At 40.2% G+C, this 25,377-nt stretch overlaps 1 protein-coding gene across 10 annotated transcripts in view; it reads left to right on the forward strand.

Annotated features, from left to right (window-relative positions):
- The first annotated feature begins 389 nt into the window (after positions 1-389).
- The window catches only part of CPED1 (cadherin like and PC-esterase domain containing 1), a 303,529-nt gene continuing 278,541 nt past the window's right edge, over positions 390-25,377 (forward strand). For 3 of the 10 annotated variants that reach the window (XM_082400010.1, XM_082400009.1, XM_082400002.1), the window contains exon 1: positions 390-2,258. In XM_082400010.1, the coding sequence (XP_082256136.1) occupies positions 2,010-2,258 (249 nt within the window). In that variant the 5' untranslated portion in view covers positions 390-2,009. Of the gene's footprint in view, positions 2,259-5,108; positions 5,145-25,377 lie in introns of those variants that run through there. The other 7 variants (XM_082400005.1, XM_082400006.1, XM_082400001.1 and 4 more) reach the window with 5 other exon arrangements.

Genomic DNA, 25,377 nt, shown 5'->3' on the forward strand with positions numbered 1-25,377 from the left:
GGGTTCGGGATAAATCTAGCTTTAGTGTGAATGCTTATTCTCTAAAGCTTTAATTAATCTGTTAAGGTGTTAAAGTAGTTTCTTACAAGTGAGAAGCGTAGATGACCTTTTGTCTCTGGATCTATAATAGCGAGCACCCCTAGGGGGCGCTCCGTCTCACAAAATACAAGTGACTGACAGGCGCGTGCCTAAGGGATGGGATCACTTTAGAGGTGTGGCCTCACAGGAGAACCTCAGCCCACAAGAACGAGTTTGGGTCAGAAACAGGTCACAAAACCTATTTAGAAGAGCCTTGGAAGAATATCTGCTATGAGCCTGAGCCAGTCCTGGGTGTCCAGAGATCGCAAAGCAAAGGCTGGGGGAGGTGAGCAACATGCACTGGACAGATTGCCTTTCTCCAAGGCATTCCCTCAGCTGACTCAGCAAAAGTGGCTGGCGTTTGCAGACTTGCCCTGTTAGGGGCTCCTTGTGGCAGTCTGTATAGCATTAGATTGAGTTGACTTCTGGACAAAGCGTGCCGCGTACCCCTTTCTGATGGCCAAAAGTTATACCAACGTCTGCTACAGTCCACTCATTATGGGAGTGAAGTGTCAGGCAATTAGCCTTTGAAAGACTCAGCCGTAGTCCAGGAAAGGAGCAATAATGGGATATGAGTTAGGTACTGAGCAGAAAAAGATCATTTCCAGTGGAATCAGTGCATACAACAGACTTTCATGTTCTTATCCCCATAAGAGTGACTGTAATTCCTTCGAGTGAAGATCCTCCCAATTCTCTCACCGAGCCTGCTTTAGTCTTCCCCTCGACCTTTGACATCAACTGACGAAGGGCTATTTGTTTTTCCAATGCTGTATTAGAAAAAAAAAAAAAAATACAGAAAGGCTCAGATATCAAATATGTATTTAAAATTCTGCAGCTCTGGGTGGACAGTCACATTTCAGGGGAAATGAGAAATGTTGTTTCCAGTCTGGGGAAGCCCACCCTTTCTGATCCCGGGCTAACAGCGCGCTCCGGCCGCCCCCGAGGACCGAAGAGCCCGGGCCTTAGCCCCGCCCCCTCGTCGGACAGTGGCTGCGCTGCCCGAGGGCCCCGCGCCCGGCGCCCGGCGCCCTGCTCCCCGCTCCCCTCCGCGAGTGCGGCCGGCGCGCGCGTGTGGCTCCGTGTGCCTGCGTGAGTGTGTCCGTGGGTGGGAGATGAATTGGAGTCATACGACTGGGTGTTTCCTTCCGAGTGGTTTTGATCAGCAATCCATTAGGGGATCATGGAAACTATTTTTTTTTCTGGCTAAAAGGATGAAAACTGAGTAAGTACGTAGAACTTTGAACTTGAAACGGAATGGAACAAATACAAGCCAAACCCTGCGGATGGTAACCATGTCCCTTCAGACCCTGTATTCCCTTTTTCTGTTAAAAGCCGTGAAGGCTTACAGGAAAGTGGCAGTTTAAAACGGAATGAAGGGAAGCAGTTAAGAAACATGAAAGGCTGAAAGCAGGACAGCTTTAAAACCGGAGGAAAAATGAGGAACTGTTAAGGCAAGCTGGCCCGCCTCCAGCTGTGCAACAGGCACTTTGCTTTAAACCTATTGCGTTCTCCGGTGCTGTTTTTAGACTCCAGATTTACTTTGCTGTTGTTTCTCTTTTCCTGTGAAGCTTTTACTGTGAGCTTAAGGATGTTGTGAAAAATAAGGCATTACCGGAAGCAACAGTTTGACAGCCTGGGGTACGCTCAGGTTATTAGTTACAACTATTATTATTTTGATGTCTTTTTTTAACCGAGGCCAACCACTTTTTACTGTCATCCATGGAAGGGCTCTTATTAACCGCCTCAGACTTTTGGGACCGATGATTCTTTGGCAGGATACTTCGGAAAGTTCTTAAGTGGGGATGGAGCTATCTTGATTTGATTTAAGTTGTGGAAAAAGAAGACAGATTTGTGTTTTTCATGCTGACAAAAAATAGCTGCTATGACTTTTCCGGCAACGTGGACGGGGGCCAAGTGAAGCTGAACTGGTCATGGTCTGTCGTCCAGTGTTCCTTTGTCGTCGGCGATTTTGCCCCCGGCCCTTCTTGGTGGGCTTGGTGGTGGCAATCTGTCTCTTCTACCAGACCCTGACATTCCGGGGAGCAAGGAAGCTCACAGCGGCTGTCCCTGAGGCTGCCCCAAACACACCCACCGAAACCCAGGCAAGCAGATGCAAGGAAGGATTCTCCCTGGACAAGCAGTGCTTACTTCTCTCCGATAAGGCACAGGAAGTCAGAAAGGTAAGGCGGTCATAAGCTTAACCTTGACATTTTCTGCAAAGATAGCAGTCTGCCTCTCTCTGTCCCTTCTGTCAGACTAAAATTAACTTCCATGAGGTCTGAAAAGGATCCAGAGTATACACAGCCCAGACAGTGACCTTATGACAGTGAAACACATGTTAGCTTAAACTTCTTACATTTACTTCCAGAGAGTCCTGGTCGTTATTTTACCTCTCAGAATTTCGCCTCATTTCAGCTAAATGAAATAGACAGTTTGGAGGAGATGGGAATGATGTGAATTCTTTCTAAAATACTGGGATTCTGAGAGATCTGAAGATTTACAGTTCAGGAACAAAAATCAAATATTCATAAAATTTGGTAAACGTTGAGTGTCTCTTTCCTCAAGGCAGTCAGTATGAGTGGTCAGACCATTCCAGACTTGAAGTTACTGCAAAATTACATTTTATAATGGGTTAAGTCTATTTGTCACATTTCTAAAGCAATATATTTATTTTTTTTGAAGCATTTAAAAAATAGTATAATAGGCTTCTTCAAAAGAATTGACACTGCATTTTATTGCTTATAGAATTAGAAAAATACAGATTATTCTATACTTATACTATTCTAATTAACTTTACTAATCTTACTTGTCAAGTGTTGGAAAAACACAAAACACAAGTAAATACACAGAATTTCTATTTTAATATACCACTCTGTTCATGCCTGTTAGTGAAATGAAGACCTTTAAAATAATCCAGTCTAGAAAAGAAACAGAAAAACACACACAGATATTCATGATAGCAAAACCACTGATTTCTATGCTACAGCAATAGTGTAGCAAGATAATTTAGGAATCTGTAAGTACTATCTTATAACTACAGTAGATTTAGGTAGGTCCTATGATCACGGTTAGTGTTTGGAGCAGAATTTCTTGTTGAATACCAACACTTACTGCTACCATTATTGCTAACACCACACCAACTTGTTTTAAAAATTCTTTTATGTATTTCATTTCAGACTCATAACCCTTTGAGCTAGGTAAGATAGGTATGATGACACTCAAAGATGTTTAGGCAGGCCACATTATGACATACATGGTACATCCATCTGGTTCCTACTGCAGGGAAGATGCTCTAGATAAAAGTAAATTCAAAGCTCTGATAACAATTTGTGAAACCACAGCTGTAAGAACTTACTGAAATACGAGATAATATCAGGTTTGAACAAAGAAAATGTGAAGACTTTTGGGTGATTGAGTGACTTACTTTATCAACAATGTCAAGAAATACCTTGACCAAGAAATAGGACAAAAAAGCAGATAATATCACTAGAAACACATCGAGATGAAACTTCAACAGCAAGTGTGAATCAAATATTAAATTAATTGAAGAATTTGTATTTTTTGTTAATTTATACCAGCATTAACTGAACTCTTATCTACATTTTTAATACATCAAATTTATGATGGGTGTAAACTATGACTTTGAAAGTCACTTCTTGTTTGTTTCCAATAAGTATAATTTCTTTAAAAATATTTGAGACAGTTTTGCTCTTTAAGTACCTAAAATTTTTGCTAAGAACTTTGGACAAAAAGGTTTTTATTCATTAACTTACGGCCTTTCTTACTCACTACTTGACTTTACGGTGACTCCTGTTTTTGCCTGTAACTTAGGCATATGTTAACTGTTATTTGTAGGCTGTCACAGAAAATTCCATTTCAGCTTTGGACCTCCTGCCACTTATAAACCATCTGAAACTTATTGGCTGCTCGTGTAAAACATTCACTCTAGAATGTTCTTCACAAAAAATGCCTAACACATGATGATTTTTTTCCACAGTCTTAAATATTTTAACTGTAAGCAAGATTCTGAAGTCACAATTATAGTTCAGAAGCTCAGTGGATATGAAAACTGAATTTCCAAACATTTGCTACGTACCTCTATTTTCAGCTTAACTTGGGCCAGCCTTTGGTTTAGAGCCAGTTTTTATTAGACAGAAAGTATCATGTGGAAGTTAGTTAAAATCCAATATAAATTAGTTCTCCTTGTAATATATGTTCCAGAAAAGAATCAAATAATAATCCCTTTTTGAAGATTAAATATTCTTTCAGACAGCTAAAGTGAAGAAAGAAATGTGTTTGGAGTACATACATAGATCCTTCTCAAAAACAGCTACTTAAGAAGTTCATTAAAAAGATAACTGATAAGATGCTACCTAGATTTTCCTCAAGACCTAAAATATAGCTTTTTAGGCATTTTATAGAAGATGCATTGTTTCTATCTATAAATTTTGGGTTTTGTTATTACTTTTATTGGCAAACCAAAATATTCATTTTACTAGCGCTTTCCCTTACTTGTATCCATCCATCTTTAGGTGATTTTTAAAGTTACCTAAACCAGCTGGTTTTGACCTAAGGTTCATGGATTCCAGAAAGTATTTGGATGTATAAGATGTCTACCAAACCCAAGCATTTTATGCAAAAAATGTGTGTACATGTATGTGCTGTTCTCTGGGAAAAACTAGGATCCTCTTCAGATATTCAAACCTAAAGAAACACTAGGAAATAAGAAAGTGCTTAAAAAGCAGTACATTTCAACTTTAATTGCCCCTTCAGGAAGTGTAAGTTGGGTCTGAGTTTATAAATCTAAAAAAGGAAAAAAAATCTTAACGAATCCACTTGAGGACATTTGAAAAACGATTTCAGTGAATGCTGTAGTATCTGCAGGGATAAACATTCTGAAACCGAAGTATACTCATAGAGTATTTCTCGAATCATAGTTTTCGTACTTTCATGAATAAGCAATAAGTATTTCCCAGTTGTTTTGGTTGTAGTTGTTTCTAAGAGAGGACCTTTTGTGCTTTACCAGCCAAGTAACGAGAGCGTTCTGTAGTAGCAAATATTTAAAGGTAAGTGACTGCTCTTTACACCTTTGTAATTGGGATCTGGTTCAATGTCTAAAACTGTTTTCAGCACAGATTGAGATCATGGTATGGTATATGCCAACTTTCCATAGTGAGGAAGTGCCCTCCCTCCTCTGGCCAAATTTTAATTCTTTTTTCCATTTGAGCTTTACAAAGAGCCTTGCTAAGCAGATGTACTTTTGTCATTTCTTCTGGGTTTTCTCCCAGTATTAGTTGCTTGTGCTGTGTCTTAAAATTACTTCAACTTAATATATAAACTGAAGACAATTTCAGTTATCTTCACTGAAGTAGGTCACACAATAGATTTATTTATTTTCCTAGAATCTAACATTTCAATATTCCATAACATAGGAAGCACCTTAAATTATAAACAGACACAATGGAAGAAAATTTCCTTGGTAAATCCTCCTTTAATGGAAACTTAGCTCTTTGGGGAGTATATTTGTACTCACCATAGCCATGTGTTTCTGATTATCTCTTGTTGATGTTCCACAAGGAGACTATTTCTTTGTTCTTTGACTCTTTGTTTTCCATTTCTTCTTGACTATTTTCAGTGACAGTTCCTTACAACTACTCTCCCACTGTCCAACCATACACCAATGCAGATAAGTGAATGTTTTCACTACAAATACTTTTTATTTAATCTGTTTCTGTTTCTAATAATGCATAATATATTTAACATTTGAAAATTCTAAAAATTACTTGTTTAGCCTAGGTTTTCCAGAAACAGAACCTATGGCAAACACTTAGATGATAATATTTTATTGGTTGGTGCAATCCCAGGAATATGAGAGGGGGAAATAAGGAAAGAAGGAGAGCAAACACAAATGGGTGAATTATTGGGAGACATTTCCAGAGAGGCTGTATTAAACTACTGCATCTCAGAACAGGCACCGGGGGGAAAAGGGCAAGAAGGACAAATAAGTTATCTCTCACCTGGCTTTCTCTTTCTTCCGTCTTTCATTGGTTAGAATTGGTCCCATGCTACCTCTAAGTAGTGTTGCGTGCACTCTCTGGGTGGCCATGGGGGAGCCAGGGCCTCGGTGGGTGCAGTGCTGCCAGGTAAAAGCGGGGTGGACCCTCCTTTCAATCTGTAATGTGCATAGGAGCGTCCAGGTCTCTGGTGGGCACGGTGGTGAAAAGTGTCCATAGCTTTATGATCACAACAATGGCATGAGTAATGCCCTTTGGAGGGGTAGGGCAGGGTGATCTAGTGTCTGATCCAGTAGTTGTGCTAATTTTGCTTTCTAAAATCCACGGAGAATTTCTAAATATGTTCCTACTCTTGGGAAATAGCATCACTTTCTTTAAATGAAATATTTGTAACTATCTCACTGAGAACTCTCCTCTCCCACTGAAAAAAAAACCCTTCCTTCATCTTTACCTTTTCTCCTTCTCATCCCTTTCATTCATTCATTCATTTTCTTCATTTATTTAGTAAATATTTGTTGAACAATTTATACTTACCAGACACTGTGTCAGGTACTGGTGATACAGAAATATACAGCACTGTGAGACAGACAAGTAAATAAATAGAATGTTAGGGAATCCATAACTTTAAGACAACATTTTGAAAGATGAGAAGGAACTAGAAAGGGTAGAGAAAGAAAAGAGTATTACAAGCAGAAAACACCGCATTTGCAAAGAAGAAATTAACGAGCATTTGTGTGTCTGTCTGTGTGTGTGTGTGTGTGTGTGTGTGTGTGTAATGTGTTGAGGGAAGCAGAGCAAGAAGGCAAATAGATGAAGTAGAGAGTTCAGCAGGATCTAGATGTCGGAAATGTGGGCATGATAAGGAGTCTAGTTTCTGTCCTGAAGGCAACAGGGAACCCCCAAAGAATGAAAAGCAAAATGTGGCACGAATAGAGAGAACACTCCAGAATGCACATTGCAGAATGGACTGGAGGGGATTGAATTGAAGGCAGGCGGACCAGTTGAGATGCTGTTTTAGAGATGGGAGTGGTACGGCTGCAAGCCAAGGAATCCCAAAGCTTGCCAGCAAACCACCAGACGCTCAGAAGAGGCCAGGAGGGATTCCTCTACAGGTTTCAAGGGTAGCGTGGCACTGCTGACACCTTGATTTCTGGCTTCTAGCCTCCAGAATTGTGAGACAATACATTTCTGTTGCTTTAAGCCACTCAGTGTGTGGTACTCTGTAATGGCAGCCCTGGGAAACTAATAAAATTGGGGAGGCAGAATGGTTCAGCACATGAGCTCTCAAGTCAAATCAATAGCACTTGTTACCTTGCTACCTTGGGAACCTTTCTTGACCTCTTCAGGATTTTGTTTCCTCACCTGCAAATGCATATATTATCATCTTACAAGGCTACCATGAAGCTTAAATGAGAGAAATCATGTGAAGCACTTGAAGTGTCTGGCGGGTAGGAAGTGCTCAGTTAGTATTAACTATCAGGATAATTATTATTTAATCTCTTTGGGGATTTACCCACCTCTGTAGTTTCTATAGACCCTAACATTTGGCCTTCCCAAAGTAGGTGAGCAATGAGTTATTGCTGCACTGAACATAAGTACGTGGGTAAGGAGAGTCTGAGAGGAAAGATACATTGAGTTTCTCTCCCTGTTCTCCAGCCTCTAAGCTATTGCCTTTTCACAGTAAAATGAGCCTTTAGAACCAAGAGAAAACCTAGGGAGGATGACATGTCACTCAGAGTAAGGCCTGCTCATCTCTAAGCAAGGTCTTCAGTTTGGGCTGAATTTTTTTTTTTTTTTAAGTTTACGATGCTAGCACTGTCCGCATGTTATAGCTGAGGATGTGGAGAGATGAGGTGGGTGTAGAGTAGGGGAAAGAGGTTAAGATTTTTGACCCTGAATAAATATTTATCTATTTGTTTACTATCTGTCTCCCTACATAGAATATAAGCTCCTTAACAGCAAGGACTTTATTTGACTGGTTTATTGCTACATCCCCAGTGCCAAAACAGTATCTGACATCTAATGAGCACTGAATAAATATCTAGTCAATGAATGAATAAATAAATGAATCATGAGTTTAAGGGTCAGAGACAGTCCTCTTTAAAGCAGAGGCCGGGAGATGAGAGGAACTCCTTCCCTCTCTCTTTTTCCCTTCACTGAACTCTTAGGTCCTCCACTCCGTCTTTTCCCTGTACCAATATTCCTCCAAGTCCTTCCTGTACCATTTCTTGCACTTTTGCCTAGTGTAACGATCTTGCATTTTGCTACATTGAATTTGCTTCATCAGTTATTATATATCTCTCTTCTTCTCTTCAGCTCATTTGTCTCTTTGGGATTCTTCTCCTCTAAATAAACATCCTCAAGTATCTACCATAAATTACAAAACAAAAAAATCCTCTCCTAACCTATATGCCTCACTAAATACTTCCCATCCCTCTTGGCTTCTCTGTCACCATCATTTAACCCCTCTTTGTCTCAAGCAATTTCCATTTTTTTAACAGATTCTGCCAAAAATTGAGGTTTTCCTTTTACATGTTTTTATATTTTAACCAGATTTGGATGTAATTATTCTAAAATAGTGCTGATGGCATCTAAACACAGAGGTCTATGTATAGGAGGCTCTCAGGAGATGTTGTCAGCATACTAACACTTATGTGATTTTCCTAGAATTGTTTGCTCATTAAATGATGAGCATTTAATGCTTGTGGATTTCTCTGAGATAGTTTTTTTGTTTGTTTTTATTAATCTACTTGCATATATTTTATTTTTTGATGGTTTTCTTATTAGTTATCTATTTTATACATATTAGTATATGTATGTCAATACCAATCTCCCAATTCATCCCACCACCAGCCCCCCACCCCGCTTTCCCCACTTGGTGTCCATACGTTTGCTCTCTATACGTGTGTTGCTATTTCTGCCTTGAAAACTAGTTCATCTGTACCATTTTTCTAGATTCCACGTATATGTGTTAATATACGATATTTGTTTTTCTCTTTCTGACTTACTTCACTCTGTATGACAGTCTCTAGGTCCATCCACGTCTCTACAAATGACCCAATTTCATTCCTTTTTATGGCTGAGTAATATTCCATTGTATATATGTACCACATCTTCTTTATCCATTCATCTGTCGATGGACACTTAAGTTGCTTCTATGTCCTGGCTATTGTAAATAGTGCTGCAATGAACATTGGGGTGCATGTGTCTTTTGAATTATGGTTTTCTCAGGGTATATGCCCAGTAGTGGGATTGCTAGGTCATATGGTAATTCTATTTTTAATTTTTTAAGGAACCTCCATAGTGGCTGTATCAATTTACATTCCCACCAACAGTGCGAGAAGATTCCCTTTTCTCCACACCCTCTCCAACATTTGTTGTTTGTAGATTTTCTGATGATGTTCATTCTAACTGGTGTGAGGGGATACCTCACTGTAGTTCTGATTTGCATTTCTCTAATAATTAGTGATGTTGAGCAGCTTTTCATGTGCCTCTTGGCCATCCGTATGTCTTCTTTGGAGAAATATCTAGTTAGGTTTTCTGCTCATTTTTTGATTGGGTTGGTTGTTTTTTTAATATTGAGCTGCATGAGCTGTTTATATATTTTGGAGATTAATCCTTTGTCCGTTGATTTGTTTGCAAATATTTTCTCCCATTCTGAGGGTTCTCTTTTCGTCTTGTTTATGGTTTCCTTTGCTGTGCAAAAGCTTTTAAGTTTCATTAGGTCCCATTTGTTGATTTTTGTTTTTATTTCCATTACTCTAGGAGGTGGGTCAAAAAGATCTTGCTTGATTTATGTCAAAGAGTGTTCTTCCTGTGTTTGCCTCTAACAGTTTTATAGTGTCCGGTCTTACATTTAGGTCTTTAATCCATTTTGAGTTTATTTTTGTGTATGGTGTTAAGGAGTGTTCTAATTTCATTCTTTTAAATGAAGCTGTCCAGTTTTCCCAACACCCCTTATTGAAGAGACTGTCTTTTTTCCATTGTATATCCTTGCCTCCTTTGTCATAGATTAGTTGACCATAGGTGCGTGGGTTTATCTCTGGGCTTTCTATCCTGTTCCATTGATCTATATTTCTGTTTTTGTGCCAGTACCATATTGTCTTGATTACTGTAGCTTTGTAGTATAGTCTGAAGTCAGGGAGTCTAATTCCTCCAGCTCCGTTTTCTTCCCTCAAGATTGCTTTGGCTATTTGGGGTCTTTTGTGTCTCCATACAAATTTTAAGATTTTTTGTTCTAGTTCTATAAAAAATGCCATTGGTAATTTGATGGGGATTGCATTGAATCTGTAGTTTGCTTTGGGTAGTAGAGTCATTTTCAAAATGTTGGTTCTTCCAGTCGAAGAACATGGTATATCTCTCCATCTGTTTGTGTCATTTTTGATTTCTTTCATCAGTGTCTTACGGTTTTCTGAGTACAGATCTTTTACCTCCTTAGGTAGGTTTATTCCTAGGTGTTTTATTCTTTTTGTTGCAATGGTGAATGGGATTGTTTTCTTAATTTCTCTTTCTGATCTTTCGTTGTTAGTGTCTAAGAATGCAAGAGATTTCTGTACATTAATTTTGTATCCTGAAACTTTACCAGATTCATTGATTAGCTCTAGTAGTTTTCTGGTGGCATCTTGAGGATTCTCTATGTATAGTATCATGTCATCTGCAAATAGTGACAGCTTTACTTCTTCTTTTCCGATTTGGATTCTTTTTATTTCTTTGTCTTCTCTGATTGCTGTGGCTAACACTTCCAAAACTATGTTGAATAATAATGGTGAGAGTGGGCAACCTTGTCTTGTTCCTGATCTTAGTGGAAATGGTTTCAGTTTTTCACCATTGAGGACAATGTTGGCTGTGGGTTTGTCATATATGGCCTTTATTATGTTGAGGTAGTTTCCCTCTATGCCCAGTTTCTGGAGAGTTTTTATCGTAAATGGGTGTTGAATTTTGTCAAAAGCTTTTTCTGCCTCTATTAAGATGGCCATATGGTTTTTATTCTTCAATTTGTTAATATGGTGTATCACATTGATTGATTTGCGTATTTTGAAGAATCCTTGCATCCCTGGGATAACTCCCACTTGATCATGGTGTATGATCCTTTTAGTGTGTTGTTGGATTCTGTTTGCTAGTATTCTGTTGAGGATTTTTGCATCTATATTCATCAGTGATATTGGTCTGTAATTTTCTTTTTTTGTAGTATCTTTGTCTGGTTTTGGTATCAGGGTTATGGTGGCCTCATTGAATGAGTTTGGGAGTGTTTCTTCCTCTGCAATTTTTTGGAAGATTTTGAGAAGGTTGGGTGTTAGTTCTTCTCTAAATGTTTGATAGAATTCACCTGTGAAGCCATCTGGACCTGGGCTTTTGTTTGTTGGAAGATTTTTAATCCCAGTTTCAATTTCATTACTTGTGATTGCTCTGTTCATATTTTCTATTTCTTCCTGGTTCAGGTTTGGAAGGTTATACCTGTCTAAGAATTTGTCCATTTCTTCCCGGTTGTCCCTTTTATTGGCATAGAGTTGCTTGTAGTAGTCTCTTAGGATGCTTTGTATTTCTGCGGTGTCCGTTATAACTTCTCCTTTTTCATTTCTAATATCATTGATTTGAGTCCTCTCCCTCTTTTTCTTGATGAGTCTGGCTAAAGGTTTATCAATTTTGTTTATCTTCTCAAAGAACCAGCTTTTAGTTTTAGTGACTTTTGCTCTTGTTTTCTTTGTTTCTATTTCATTTATTTCTGCTCTGATCTTTATGATTTCTTTCCTTCTACTAACTTTGGGTTTTGTTTGTTCTTCTTTCTCTAGTTCCTTTAGGTGTAAGGTTAGATTGTTTATTTGAGATTTTTCTTGTTTCTTGAGGTAGGCCTGTATAGCTATAAACTTCCCTCTTAGAACTGCTTTTGCTGCATCCCATAGGTTTTGGATCGTCATGTTTTCATTGTCATTTGTCTCGAGGTATTTTTTGATTTCCTCTTTGATTTCTTCAGTGATCTCTTGGTTTTTTAGTAACGTATTGTTTAGCCTCCATGTGTTTGTGTTTTTTCCTTTTTTTCCCTGTGATTCATTTCTAATCTCATAGCGTTGTGGTCAGAAATGATGCTTGATATGATTTCAATTTTCTTAAATTTACTGAGGCTTGATTTGTGACCCAAGATGTGATCTATCCTGGAGAATGTTCTGTGTGCACTTGAGAAGAAAGTGTAATCTGCTGGTTTTGGATGGAATGTCCTATAAATATCAGGTAAATCTATCTGGTCTATTGTGTCATTTAAAGCTTCTGTTTCCTTATTTATTTTCATTTTGGATGACCTGTCCATTGGTGTAAGTGAGGTGTTAAAGTCCCCCCACTATTATTGTGTTACTGTCGATTTCCTCTTTTATAACTGTTAGCAGTTGCCTTATTTATTGAGGTGCTCCTATATTGGGTGCATATATATTTATAATTGTTATATCTTCTTCTTGGATTGATCCCTTGATCATTATGTAGTGTCCTGCCTTGTCTCTTGTAACATTCTTTATTTTAAAGTCTATTTTATCTGATATGAGTATTGCTACTCTAGATTTCTTTTGATTTCCATTTGCATGGAATATCTTTTTCCATCCCCTCACTTTCAGTCTGTATGTGTCCCTAGGTCTAAAGTGGGTCTCTTGTAGACAGCATATATATGGGTCTTGTTTTTGTATCCATTCAGCAAGCCTGTGTCTTTTGGTTGGAGCATTTAATCCATTCACATTTAAGGTAATTATCAGTATGTATGTTCCTATTACCATTTTCTTAATTGTTTTGGGTTTGTTTTTGTAGGTCCTTTTCTTCTCGTGTGTTTCCCACTTAGAGAAGTTCCCTTAGCATCTGTTGTAGAGCTGGTTTGGTGGTGCTGAATTCTCTTAGCTTTTGCTTGTCTGTAAAGCTTTTGATTTCTCCATCAAATCTGAATGAGATCCTGGCAGGGTAGAGTAATCTTGGTTGTACGTTCTTCCCTTTCATCACTTTAAGTATATCATGCCACTCCCTTCTGGCTTGTCGAGTTTCTGCTGAGAAATCAGCTTTTAATCTTATGGGAGTTCTCATGTGTGTTATTTCTTGTTTTTCCCTTATTGCTTTTGATAATTTTTCTTTGTCTTTAATTTTTGCCACTTTGATTACTATGTGTCTCGGCGTGTTTCTCCTTGGGTTTTTCCTGCCTGGGACTCTCTGCGCTTCCTGGACTTGGGTGGCTATTTCCTTTACCATGTTAGGGAAGTTTTTGACTATAATCTCTTCAAATATTTTCTTGTGTCCTTTCTCTCTCTCTTCTCCTTCTGGGACCCCTATAATGTGAATGTTGGTGTGTTTAATGGTGTCCCAGAGGTCTTTTAGGCTGTCTTCATTTCTTTGCATTCTTTTTTCTTATTCTGTTCCGTGGCAGTGAATTCCACCATTCTGTCTTCCAGGTCACTTATCTGTTCTTCTGCTTCAGTTATTCTGCTGTTGATTCTGTCTAGTGTATTTTTCATTTCAGTTATTGTATTGTTCATCTCTGTTTATTTGTTCTTTAATTCTTCTAGGTCTTTGTTAAACCTTTCTTGCATCTTCTCAATCTTTGCCTCTATTCTTTTTCCGAGGTCCTGGATCATCCTCACTATCATTATTCTGAATTCTTTTTCTGGAAGATTGCCTATCTCCACTTCATTTAATTGTTTTTCTGGGGTTTTATCTTGTTCCTTCATCTGGTATGTAGTCCTCTGCCTTTTCATTTTGTGTATCTTTCTGTGAATGTGGTTTTTGTTCCACAGGCTGCAGGCTTGTAGTTCTTCTTGCTTCTGCTGTCTGCCCTCTGGTGGATAAGGCTATGTAAGAAGCTTGTGCAAGTTTCCTGATGGGAGGGACTGCTGGTGGGTAGAGCTGGGTGTTGCTCTGGTTGGCAGAGCTCAGTAAAACTTTAATCCCCTTCTCTGCTGATGGGTGGGGCTGAGTTCCCTCCCTGTTGGTTGTTTGGCCTGAGGTGACCCAGCACCGGAGGCTACTGTGTCTTTGGTATGGCTAATGGCAGACTCCGGGAGCACTCATGCCAAGGAGTACTTCCTGGAACTTCTGCTGCCAGTGTCTTTGTCCCGCAGTGAGCCACAGCCACCCTCTGCCACTGCAGGAGACCCTCCAACACTAGCAAGTAGGTCTGGTTCAGTCTCCTATGAGGTCACTGCTCCTTTCCCCTTGGTCCTGATTCACACACTATTTTGTGCAGTCTCTGTTTCCCTCAGTCCTGTCTAAGTCCTGCAATCAAATACTGCTAGCCTTCAAAGTCCGATTCTCTGGGAATTCCTGCTCCCATTGCTGGACCCACAGGTTGGGAAGCCTGATGTGGGGCTCAGAACCTTCACTCCAGTAGGTGGACTTCTGTAGTATAAATGTTCTCCAGTTTGTGAGTCACCCACCCAGTGGTTATGGGATTTGATTTTATTGTGATTGTGTCCCTCCTACTGTCTCATTGCGGCTTCTCCTTTGTCTTTGGATGTGGGGTATCTTTTTTGGTGAGTTCCAGTGTCTTCCTGTCGACAATTGTTTAGCAGTTAATTGTGATTCCGGTGCTCTTACAATAAGAGGCGAGCATTCATCCTTCTACTCCGCCATCTTGAACCAATCTCTCTCTGAGATAGTTGATTAGAGCTATGTTAAATTTTTACAATGAAATATGCACATGGATGAAAAATTGTTCATACTGAGAGAATTTTATACAAATTCGAATTTGCTTACATTAGACAAACTTTAATGAAGTCTTAATGAAGCTCATATTTAAGCAAGTTATGTTACATTTCCTTTGAATCAAGGAATTAATCAGTTTATAGGTGTCATTCTCTCTTGGTTTTTTTTTGCACAGCAGTGGCAATAGCCTCTGCCTCTTTCTCTCTGTAAGCAATTCTGTTTCTTGTTCTAATGGAATTGGAAACTCTCATAAGATAAACCCTCTGAAATGGAAACCACTGGATACACTGACATTATAAAAAGTGCTTCCTATTATCAACTTGGAGTCTGTGGCCTTTGGGGTGAAAAGAATGTTTTGGTTTTACTTTTCTGTTTGGTTTCCATTGGATATTTTTTCTACGGAGCCATTCTCACTAAAAGGATGAGCTCATGTTCTAAAATAGGATTTACGTTCTCTAACAGAAACTATACCAAAGTTGGAAATCTGCAAGGTAAAAGTCCTTTGTCAACCTTTCTACTTTACAAAGACTTGTTCCAAATGCAAACCAAAATATCTTGGTTATCAGGCACAGGGTTAAAAAAGGAATATAATGATAGAAGATGCATTGATTGAGTCTTGGTTATATATAAGGATCTTAATGAAAAAAAATTTATTCAACTTTCAATTAAATTCACTAATAGAGGCTATGGGTACTTAACAGATGAACCAAAGTAATAATTAAGAAGAGCACATGAATTTGAAAGTGCAGAATGGGTCCTATCAACGTGTTCTGAAATAGAACTGCATTTGGTTTCACTAATCCTTACTTGGGGACTCTGAATAGAACCCCCCACCAGTTTGCTTGTACTGCAACCCAATCAGGATAACTCTTTAATGGGGAGGCTCTGAGACTCTGCATATTGATGGGGAGAACAGACCTGACTATCCCCAGCAAGGCTTCTAACCCCAAACCTGTTTAGTATATGGAATAAGCAGTCTAATAGAGCATCAGAATGTTGTGGAACAAACATGGGCTTTCTTACACATTGGTTCAAATTCCAGATGTGTCATTTACTAGCTATAGCACATAGACAAATTTTACCTAGATTTCTAAACTCTCAATTTTCTCGTTGGAAAAATGAAGCTAATTAAGCCTTACTTGTGAAAACTGAATATGTGTTTGAAAACAGTAAGCATGGTGACTGACTAGAGTTGGTGTTCAATAAATTTTGGTGTCCTTCTTGCCCCTGAGAAGCTGGGTTTAAGCTCTGACCACAAAAACAAGCACTTTAAATGGCTTATATTTGTTTCAATAATGCACATAGAGTACATATTTTTGATCCTCAGCCTATGTGCTTTCTTCGTTATATTTTGCTTAGGCAGATGTTTAAAGCGGTGTGTCCTATACTAACAGTCTGTCACTTTTCTTTTTGACACTCTCAGTGCAGTCAAATGCAGGCACATTCCACTGGTTTTCCAGGGCTGGGCACAATACTTCCTCCTTCTCCCACTCAAGAAAGTGTTTGCCTGCAAGTAGTGGGCATGCAGCAGGTGTTCCCTGATTTATAAAGTGTAAATTATTACAAATTTTGATATTTTAATTCTTTTTATAGCCAATATCTTATAACATACCTCACAGCTGATCTTGACAAAAAGAACCCGGTATCTGCTGCCATTCTGACTATGACTAAGAGAGACATCTGGGGAAGAGTGGCCAATTCAGGATGGGAGAGTCAGGCAAGGGGAAAAGCCTGATGACAATGACTAATCTATGGGAAGAAAGGAGAATTTATTTAAATAGTAATATTGCACCAGGATCCTGGTGTTTCTCGTCGGTTTTGCAATAAGAAAAAGTGGATGGTGTCGGGCTGGTGGTGTAGACTTCTGGAAACCTCCTGAACCACCTGTTAAAGGTCTGTGTATCTGAGGCAGAGCCTGCTGTGCCCCACTCACAGTCTCCAGGCAAAAGAGAACACACACAGATGGGGACCTGGAACCAGTGCTGAAAAGTTGAGTGACCATGGACAAGTGACCCTTTGGGGTTCATGTTCATGGGCTGCGGCATGTGGCTGGAAATGCCTGTTACAGGGATGATATGGGATCAAATTAGGCACGAATTAGGCAGAATGCTTTGGAAAACATTGAGATTATAAAAGGCAGGCGACTAAACATTATCACATTTGTTAAAAGATAAACTGAGGCACATTGGAAATTTTAAGACTTTATTTGAGCAACAGTCGATTCCAATTGGGCAGCAGCAAACCCGAAGTGGCTAGGAACGCTCCGAGGGCACGAGCCCAGGGAGAGACTTTTACGCAGAAAAGGTGGAAGGAAGCAGAGCAAGGAAATTATCGATTGGCCACAGCTTAAAGCCTCCTTTGCTGCTTGTGATTGGTTGTCCTTAAGTGTCAGTTTCAAAACCTCCACTTTGATTTGCGTATATAGACCACTGGCATTAGAGCCACCTCAGTCTCCAGGCCTACTTGTTCAATTAATTTAACACGTCCCAAAGAATAATGCCATGAAAATATTCTCATTGCACTTGGTGCCTCTTGAGGGAGAAGAGTGCATATATACAGCATAACTGTGAGTACCAGGAATACTCCTTTTTTTTCTTAAAAACTTACAGTATAGTGTGCTATACAGATTATACAGTTATACAATAACAGGTTATACAGTTATTTTTGAAAATGCCACTAGGAGTCCAAATTGGCCCTGTCACAGTTGAGTTTCACTGTTTCTTTAACAAGTGATAGGAAGTATAATAGCATTCCAATAGTTTCAGCCCTAAGCCTGCTTCTTTCCTAGTGGAAAATCTAGCATTAATTTAGCCAAAGTGCACAGATGCCTCAGGAAAAATGGAACAGGAAATTAACTTTTATGTAGCAGGCAGGAACTGCCTGACTTTAGCAAAGTATCAGCCAGAAAGTCAATTTTCATACTGAGCAGTAAACCTTCCCTACTGGACACACCCAGAGGGCAGAAGTGATTTCAAATGGGTTTTTCCTCACTCCTCCATTTATTATTAATTATTTTTTCCAAGTAAATAGTGAAAATTAGTAACACATCTGAAGCTTCCTACACATAAGCTAAACCTATTTATCCATGTATTTTAGCGCTATACATAAGCTATTTTTAGAGCAGATAGATTTGGAGCAGTTAATTTTCTTTTTCATGGGGGAGTATAGAGGGAAAAAGAGGTAAGCTGATTACTTTTCTTTTAAAGAAACAATGGTTAAAGTAATACTATGTCTGCTTTAAACACACTTGTTTGCTGTAGAGCAGAGAAAATGTATTTGTGAAAATATCTTCTGTCAGAAATAGAAACCTCAAGAAGCTAGAATTGTCTCCTGCTTTTAATATAAAATAACAACACTTTAAAAGGAGCCCTTTTCTGTGATATAAATGGGAGGATGTCTCATCATCCAAAGATGTGCACATGATCTTAAGCACAATTCTTAGCAAAACCCTGAACAAAGTAACCAAGTACTTGCAATAATGTAACCACTCCCTGGGAAGTCTAGCATTTACACAAAACCTTCTAATAAATTACTGGCAGTTAGATCCGGGCAGGGATCAAGTTTACACAATGCCTGGCACATAAAACGTTGAATGAATGGATGAATGGGAACTCGTATAATTCACGCTGTGTGTCCAGTACAGGACTTCCTGTGGTGGCCAGCAGTCCTTAAATTCTTCTTTTGGGCTTTCAATTGGATTCTTAAACACTGACCTCCACTGGGTTCATCCAGGTCCTTCTCCATTTATAAGATGTCCTTACCTCCTGCTTTCCTGAGAAAACCAAAGCAATCTGTCGTGTTTGAAGAGATGCTTTCTTCTTCAGGCCTGACCTATGAGACCATCTGGTGGACCCTTTAAGAATAAACTGGACTTCTAGGAAGAGAACTTACTTTTCTAGCCAGTCACAGAAAAAAAAGCCAAACGATATTCTGCAATACAATCCATCCCTTACGGAAAGGATTATAGAGTTTAGGGAGTTGAAAATTTGATAACAGTATTAGATGATGTCTTATTCCTTCCTCTAGAGATAGTGCTTATGTTGTGGTATTACTGGATATTGTCATTTCCTGCCAATTTTTGATTTTTAAAGCAAAAAGTTGGCCATGAAATACTTAAACATTCTAGAATGAGTGTGTAATTTGGAGAGCTCTAAGATTTTGGCAGGAATACGTGAGGTTGTGTTATGAGGTGGTGGTGTGATGGTACAGCATCTGGCAATGTGAGGGGGATCAGGGCGGATGGAATGGAGGCTTCTAAAGGGGAAGCACAGAGAAGAGGGCTCTCAGGGCTCAGTCAAGCTGGGAAGAGAGTTACCCGGGGCAGTCCTCAAGCTTGTATATTGGTACTGGCCAGTGAGCTGAAGGGATGAGATGAGGAGGCCATAGAGTGTGAACAGCCCCTGTGTTCACTCTGAGCGAACAAGGGTGCTCAGAGTAAGCAAGCAAACAATGTGTGCCAAGGCATAAATGTGCACTTAAGGAGACTTGGTCTACACATTTGATATAAGGCAGGATATTTCCTCTCTGCAGACTTTGGTGTCTAGATATTTAACACCCATTCCCCCATTCTTTTTAATAATACTTTGAGCCCCGCATGGGTAGGGTGAGGCAGAGTTCCTCTGGGTTTGTGAGATGTGTGCCTCTATCGTGTAGCCTTTCATTCACCCAAGAACTGGAGCTGACCTTTGCTGCCCTGGAGATGCAGCACCACCCGCGTGGAGTGTGCTGGCTCTCTATCCTTAACCATCTGTGCAATGCATGGGGACCCTGGATTTCTGGGCAGAATCCGGATAAGCTGGTTGCTGCTTGGATGTGAGTGCTGAGGGGAGAAGAAAGGAGCCGGGGATGCTATCTGCCTGGATTGACAATATGAGACACTTGAAGTGGCCTTAGGAACCTCTCCTGGGAGTATGAATGTGGTGACTGGATCGACAGTGGATGGAGAATCTTAATCGCCACCTCAGTGCCTGGATTCTATCCTTGCATCCAGCAGGTGTTTCATTTAGGCTGGACTCTCTATCCAGGGGAGGGCATATTTGCCATGGTGCTGAAAGAGATTCTTGGCTGGCCGCCGCAAGTTTCTTCACGATGGCCTGATGCAGACGCCTGGGGTCTTAGCGTGTGCAGTGGTGAAGCGCAGAGAGCACTGCATGGCTAGGAGGAGAGTCGAGGGCATAAACTGGGCAGGATGGGTGATGGGAGGACGTGCAGCAAGCCTTGTAGTAGGGACGGTGCAGAGAAGGGAATAGGATTAAAGTGGAGAGTGAAAGTGAGTTCAGGAAGTTAATAGGTAAGTCCTAGGGAAGGTCCTAAGACCAAACAATGGTGACCGTATTTCTAAGCCCCAAAGAGGGAATGTAATCTTGCTAAGGGCTTTTTGTATCCTGGTTGTGAATTTATTTATAGGACATGATAACAAGGTATAAAATTACATCATATTTAGTTGTGCCATGAACATACTGCCTAATTTTTATCTGGCACCCAAATCTAAAAAGTGTGTCCATTGTGTCTATGGTATCAGTGGCCATATTTTATTTTCACAATGATATGTTTGCTCTGACACTGGAATTTTAGCAGAGAAGAATAGTAGAAATGGTGATCCATTGATTATTTTTAAATGCTTTAATGCCCCTAATGTATAAACACAGCCCTTTAATATTCTACTTGTGACAGAACCCTTATGAAATCATTTGATTGACGTTTTTAGGGTTTTAATTTTGTTAAATTAATTAAACAAGGAGCCCATTAGACCGAGGTGGCTGTGAGGCTGTGTGGGCCTCTGTAGGCAAACCAAAATCTAATTCTGTGAATGGCTCAGGGTTCCGAAATCAAAATGCCAAGGACGACCAGTCACAAACAGCCAACTAGGCTTTAGGCCACAGCTCATCAATAATTTCCTTTCTCTGCTTCCACACTGTCTCTATATAAGTCTTTCCCCAGCTCCCGTTGGCGGAATGTTCCTAATCACTTCAGGTTTGGTGCTGCCCAACTGGAATGGGTTTTTGCTCAAATAAACTCTTAAAATTTTAAATATGCCTCAGTTTATCTTTTAACAATTTAAAATATTTTAATTTGTCAAGATCACTTTTATGCTATTTTTAAGTGATATTTATACCATTGCTTTTTTTTGGCCACGGGATCTTAGCTCCCCAACCAGTGATCAAACCCACGCCCCTTGCAGTGAAAGCACGGAGTCTTAACCGCTGGACCGCCAGGGAAGCGCCAATGTGATCACTTTTTAAGAGATATGTAAATGCACCTTACATTTATGAGGGGTTGTACACTTTCTAAAGCTTTTATTTCGCTGTTTGAGTCTCCTTCGATCCTTACAACAGCGAGAAAAGTAGGTTGGGAGGTTGATGTTCATTTGCAGTTGAGGAAAGGGAAGTACACCTAGTGGAGCTTAAGTGGTGTCAGCAGACAATGAATGGGGGAGTCGGGTGGGACGGAGAATGGAAACTCAGGATTCAGAAGTCCTTGCGGTGTTGCTGGCAAAGCCTCTGACTTCGATTCAGGGTCTCTGGCATCCATTAAACTGTTTGGTAGATTGTATGCTGCTTAGGTATTGATATTGTTGTAATGACCCCAGTGTGCTTTGCTTTCTGTTACGTTGCCTTTGTATGGACTTCTATTTTAAGACTGAATTGCTGAATTAACTCCTTGTTTTGGCATGGGGGACAGAGACTTGCTATTATTTTAACATTTTTCAAAAGAACAAGGTCTCTCCTTGTCCTCTGCTTGGTATTTCATAATTGGGAATTGTTGATTTTATATTTTGTTATATTTTTACGGATGTCCTTTAACTACTGCTGACACTGTGATAAGATTCAGGGGGCTGGGGAGCTGTTACTCTAAGGCCAGCAAACGCTACCAGGGTTTGAGGATGGAAAGCAAATAACGTCTTCCTCCTCTGAACCTCTATGTGATTAAGTGTCGGATTAATAGAAGACTGAGAATGGGAAAGAATCGCAGAGAAAGAGGAAAGCAGAAGGAAGGAGAAGAGGCAAAAGAGGGACACTTAGAGTGGTTTTTATTTGATCCAAAATAGAAAGTAAAATCAACTGTGCCAGAAGAAAAAGTAATTTACATTCTCTTCTGATCTCATTTAAAGCTTTATCTAATTCTTAAAGATGTCTCGAAGGACACTATCATGACCACCATCTCCCAGCTAGTCCTGTGTTTTTGTAATCTCAGCTGAGTTTTGTTATGTCTGTAAAGTTATGGCAAATAGTAAACTGATGGCCCACAGCTGTGCATCGTGGGTGGCACCTCAAGGAAAGGAGTCTTGAATTCGTTGGAGGAACAGCCTCCAGAGGAAGCTGAAAAAGATGCTTACTATGACTTTCAAAACAGCTAGAAAAGAGGAACAAAAATTTGGGAGAAGCAGAGAGGGAATCTAAGTTCCTCCGTGTTGGTTGAAATGGATGAGCACTTCAGGGGGGGTAAGATAGGCAGTCAGCAACTGCAGGCGTGGGGAGGCAAGCAATCACAACAGCAGACCCCAGATAGGGACTCCAGGAGCAACCCCTGTTCTTGTGTTCTTGGTTTGTTTTCAGTTTCTCTCTCCAAGATGCCTGCTCTGTGGTCAGCCTGGGGAAGGAATGAGCAGCACACAATTGAAGCTACGCCCAGCCTGTCTGTGCATTGGCTGGGGTTTAAAGAGCTGAGAAGTGGCCTTTTTTTCTTTTTTTTTTTTTTCTTGTCTTGAAAGTTGCACTTCTCCAGGCGCTCCTCTTCTCCTTCCTCCGGCTACACAGGCTCTATACTGCGCATCCCTCTTAGAAAGGCGCAGTGTGGTTCTGAGTTGGGAGGGCAGAGAACGGCATTAGACAGAGATGGCCGAGGCATTCTCATGGTTTACCATCAGGTTATGTGCTTCGTACTTTATAGGTGGAGTGGGAAGTCTCTTCTGATGAGGAAAAATCATACCATATCTCTTAAGTCTCAGTGTTTCAAATGTTCCCAGTGGACTAAGGCAATTTGATGTTTTTTTCTCATTAAATATTTTCTAGCTTAGGATGGCTGGGTCAGGCTCTGTCCTGCTGTTCTCTTCTGTTTTCCTCTTTTGTGCCCCCCTCTCTTCTTCTCATGTGTCAGGCTTGCAGACTCTCTCTCTGTTTACTTAAGATCTTCACAGCACATCCTTTCTTTGGGACTTTTCGCCCCACCTCTGGAATGTTTTCATCCTCTGTACCTGACCTCTCCCTCACGCTGTGAGGTGCGACTGTCCTATCGCTGCCTCTCCTTCTGTTGCAGGAAGGAAGGTGGGGCTCTAGAGGATCATCACATCCCAGGACTCAGGCGAGTCCCTGGGACGGCAGCCAAGTGTGGGTTCTTGGCTTCGCGCAGGAAAAGATTCAAGAGCGAGCCAGAGTAAAGTGAATGAAGGTTTATTCAGGGAGATACGCACTCCATAGACAGAGTGTGGGCCATTTTGGAAGGCAAGAGGCCCCAGGGTATGGGGTTGTCGGTTTTTATAGGGGTGGGTAATTTCATAGGCGAATGAGTGGGAGGATTATTTCAACTACAGTATTTTGGGGAAGGGGTGGAAACTGCCAGGAATTGGGCCACAGCCCACTTTTTGACCTTTTATGGTTGGTCTCGGAACTGTCATGGTGCCTGTGGGTGTGTCATTTAGCTGATGTATTACAATGAGCGTCTATGGAGGCTCAAGGGAAGTCGACTTGTCCGCCATCTTGGACCTAGTTGGTTCTAACTACTTTATGTCGTATCCTCAATGGCTGTCATATTTTTAAGGGTTGTACCCTGCCCCCTTTCTGTCTCACTTCTACACCCAACCTGGCTGCACAGTGTGGTTTACTCACTGACCTCTCCTCAAAGTGCTCTGCCTCTCAGTGTTCCCCCAATGCCATTAGATGCCTCCTTAAGACAGATCTCAGGTCTCCCTCTTGTGGCATGGTCACCCAGGTCACTGAATGCTTCCATTAAAAAAAAAAACAAAAAAACAACACAACTTATTTTCTGCATTGTGGGAACCATGACATATAGTTCTTAGGAAATCCTGTGATTTAGGTAGTAGAAGTCTGGTCTTCTGAAATTCTATCATGGTACCCATCCATCCAGAAAACCAAGAAAACAAGAAAACATCCTCACTTTATCTTAGTAAGTCTAGTTTTCCTCATCCACCTCTTCCCTGCTATGGTTTTTTTGTAAACGGCATCAAAGTTCATCAAAGTTGTACCTAGGTAGAAAGACCAGCATAAAGTGACCAACTTTTTTTTTTTTTTGCAATTATAGCTTCATTTTATTTATTTTTTTAAATTTAATTTTATTTATTTATTTTATATACAGCAGGTTCTTATTAGTTATCTATTTTATACATATTAATGTATACATGTCAATCCCAGTCTCCCAGTTCATCCCCCCACCCCCCCACCCCCCCTGCTTTCCCCTCTTGGTGTCCATATGTTTGTTCTCTACATCTGTGTCTCTATTTCTGCCTTGCAAACTGGTTCATCTGTACCATTTTTCTAGATTCCAGATATATGCGTTAATATATGATATTTGTTTTCGTCTTTCTGACTTACTTCACTCTGTATGACAGTCTCTAGGTCCATCCACGTCTCTACAAATGACCCAATTTTGTTCCTTTTTATGGCTGAGTTATATTCCATTTTATATATGTATCACATCTTCTTTATCCATTCATCTGTCAATGGGCATTTAGGTTGCTTCCATGACCTGACTTTTAAATTCTCTACTGCTAACTAGGTTTTGGTTTCCTACCAGCTACTTAACAAGATAATAAGTCATGTTGCATTACCTCCACTTTTATCTTCATTGCCAGTTATTTCTTGTTGCCTACCTGACCGTATTTACCACTCACAATAAAAAGTACCTCTGCTGCTGACCTTCAAGGACTTCTGTTTTAATACCTCTTCTTATCTTTTCTCTCTGTCCAAGAATTATCTTTCTTCTCTCATTGTCTTTCATACACAACATTCATAACACATGCAAGCAACAGCAGCATGACCATCTGGGTCATCTTTGACACTTTGCCCTGACCAGATATCTTATCTCTGCAGGAACTTATCTTTCATGATTCCATTAATTGTCTATTGCTCCTCCCACTAAAAAGTAAGCTCAGTGAGAGCTAGAACTTTATCCAGGTTCTTCACTATTGTATTTCTCAGACATTAGAACCATGCCTGACACATAGAAAGTGTTCAAAAATATTAAATAGGTAAATTAATAAATGTTGAGAAAGAGCCAGTGGGAGAGAAGGGGGAGGAGATAGTAAGGATCCAGGAGAAGGAGCTAAAAGAAGGAGAAAGTTCTCAGGGATCTGAGGGTGGAACTTGGGAGGAGGTTTGTTGCATGGAGGGAGGGGGAGTCTGGAGAATAAGCAGAGTGATTGACCATCGATGAGAAGTGGACAGGTTTCTTCTCTGGAAATCAGAAGAAAAGAGGAAATGCTGGTTGTGCTGATAGGCTGTAGGTTTGCCCAAACAGACGTAGTGTAACTCAGTGTGTTTCCTTCTAAGAGGGCTACTTTCCTCTGTCAGGAGGAGGATGTTATCTGTAGAAATAAGGAGGTGGCTGGAGAGTGGGAAAGTTTGTCACTTTGGAGAATGTGAGAGAGAATTGACCCAGGAAGCAT

This window comes from Balaenoptera borealis, assembly GCF_965194805.1.
Source record: "Balaenoptera borealis genome assembly, chromosome: 7".
NCBI lineage: Eukaryota > Metazoa > Chordata > Mammalia > Artiodactyla > Balaenopteridae > Balaenoptera > Balaenoptera borealis.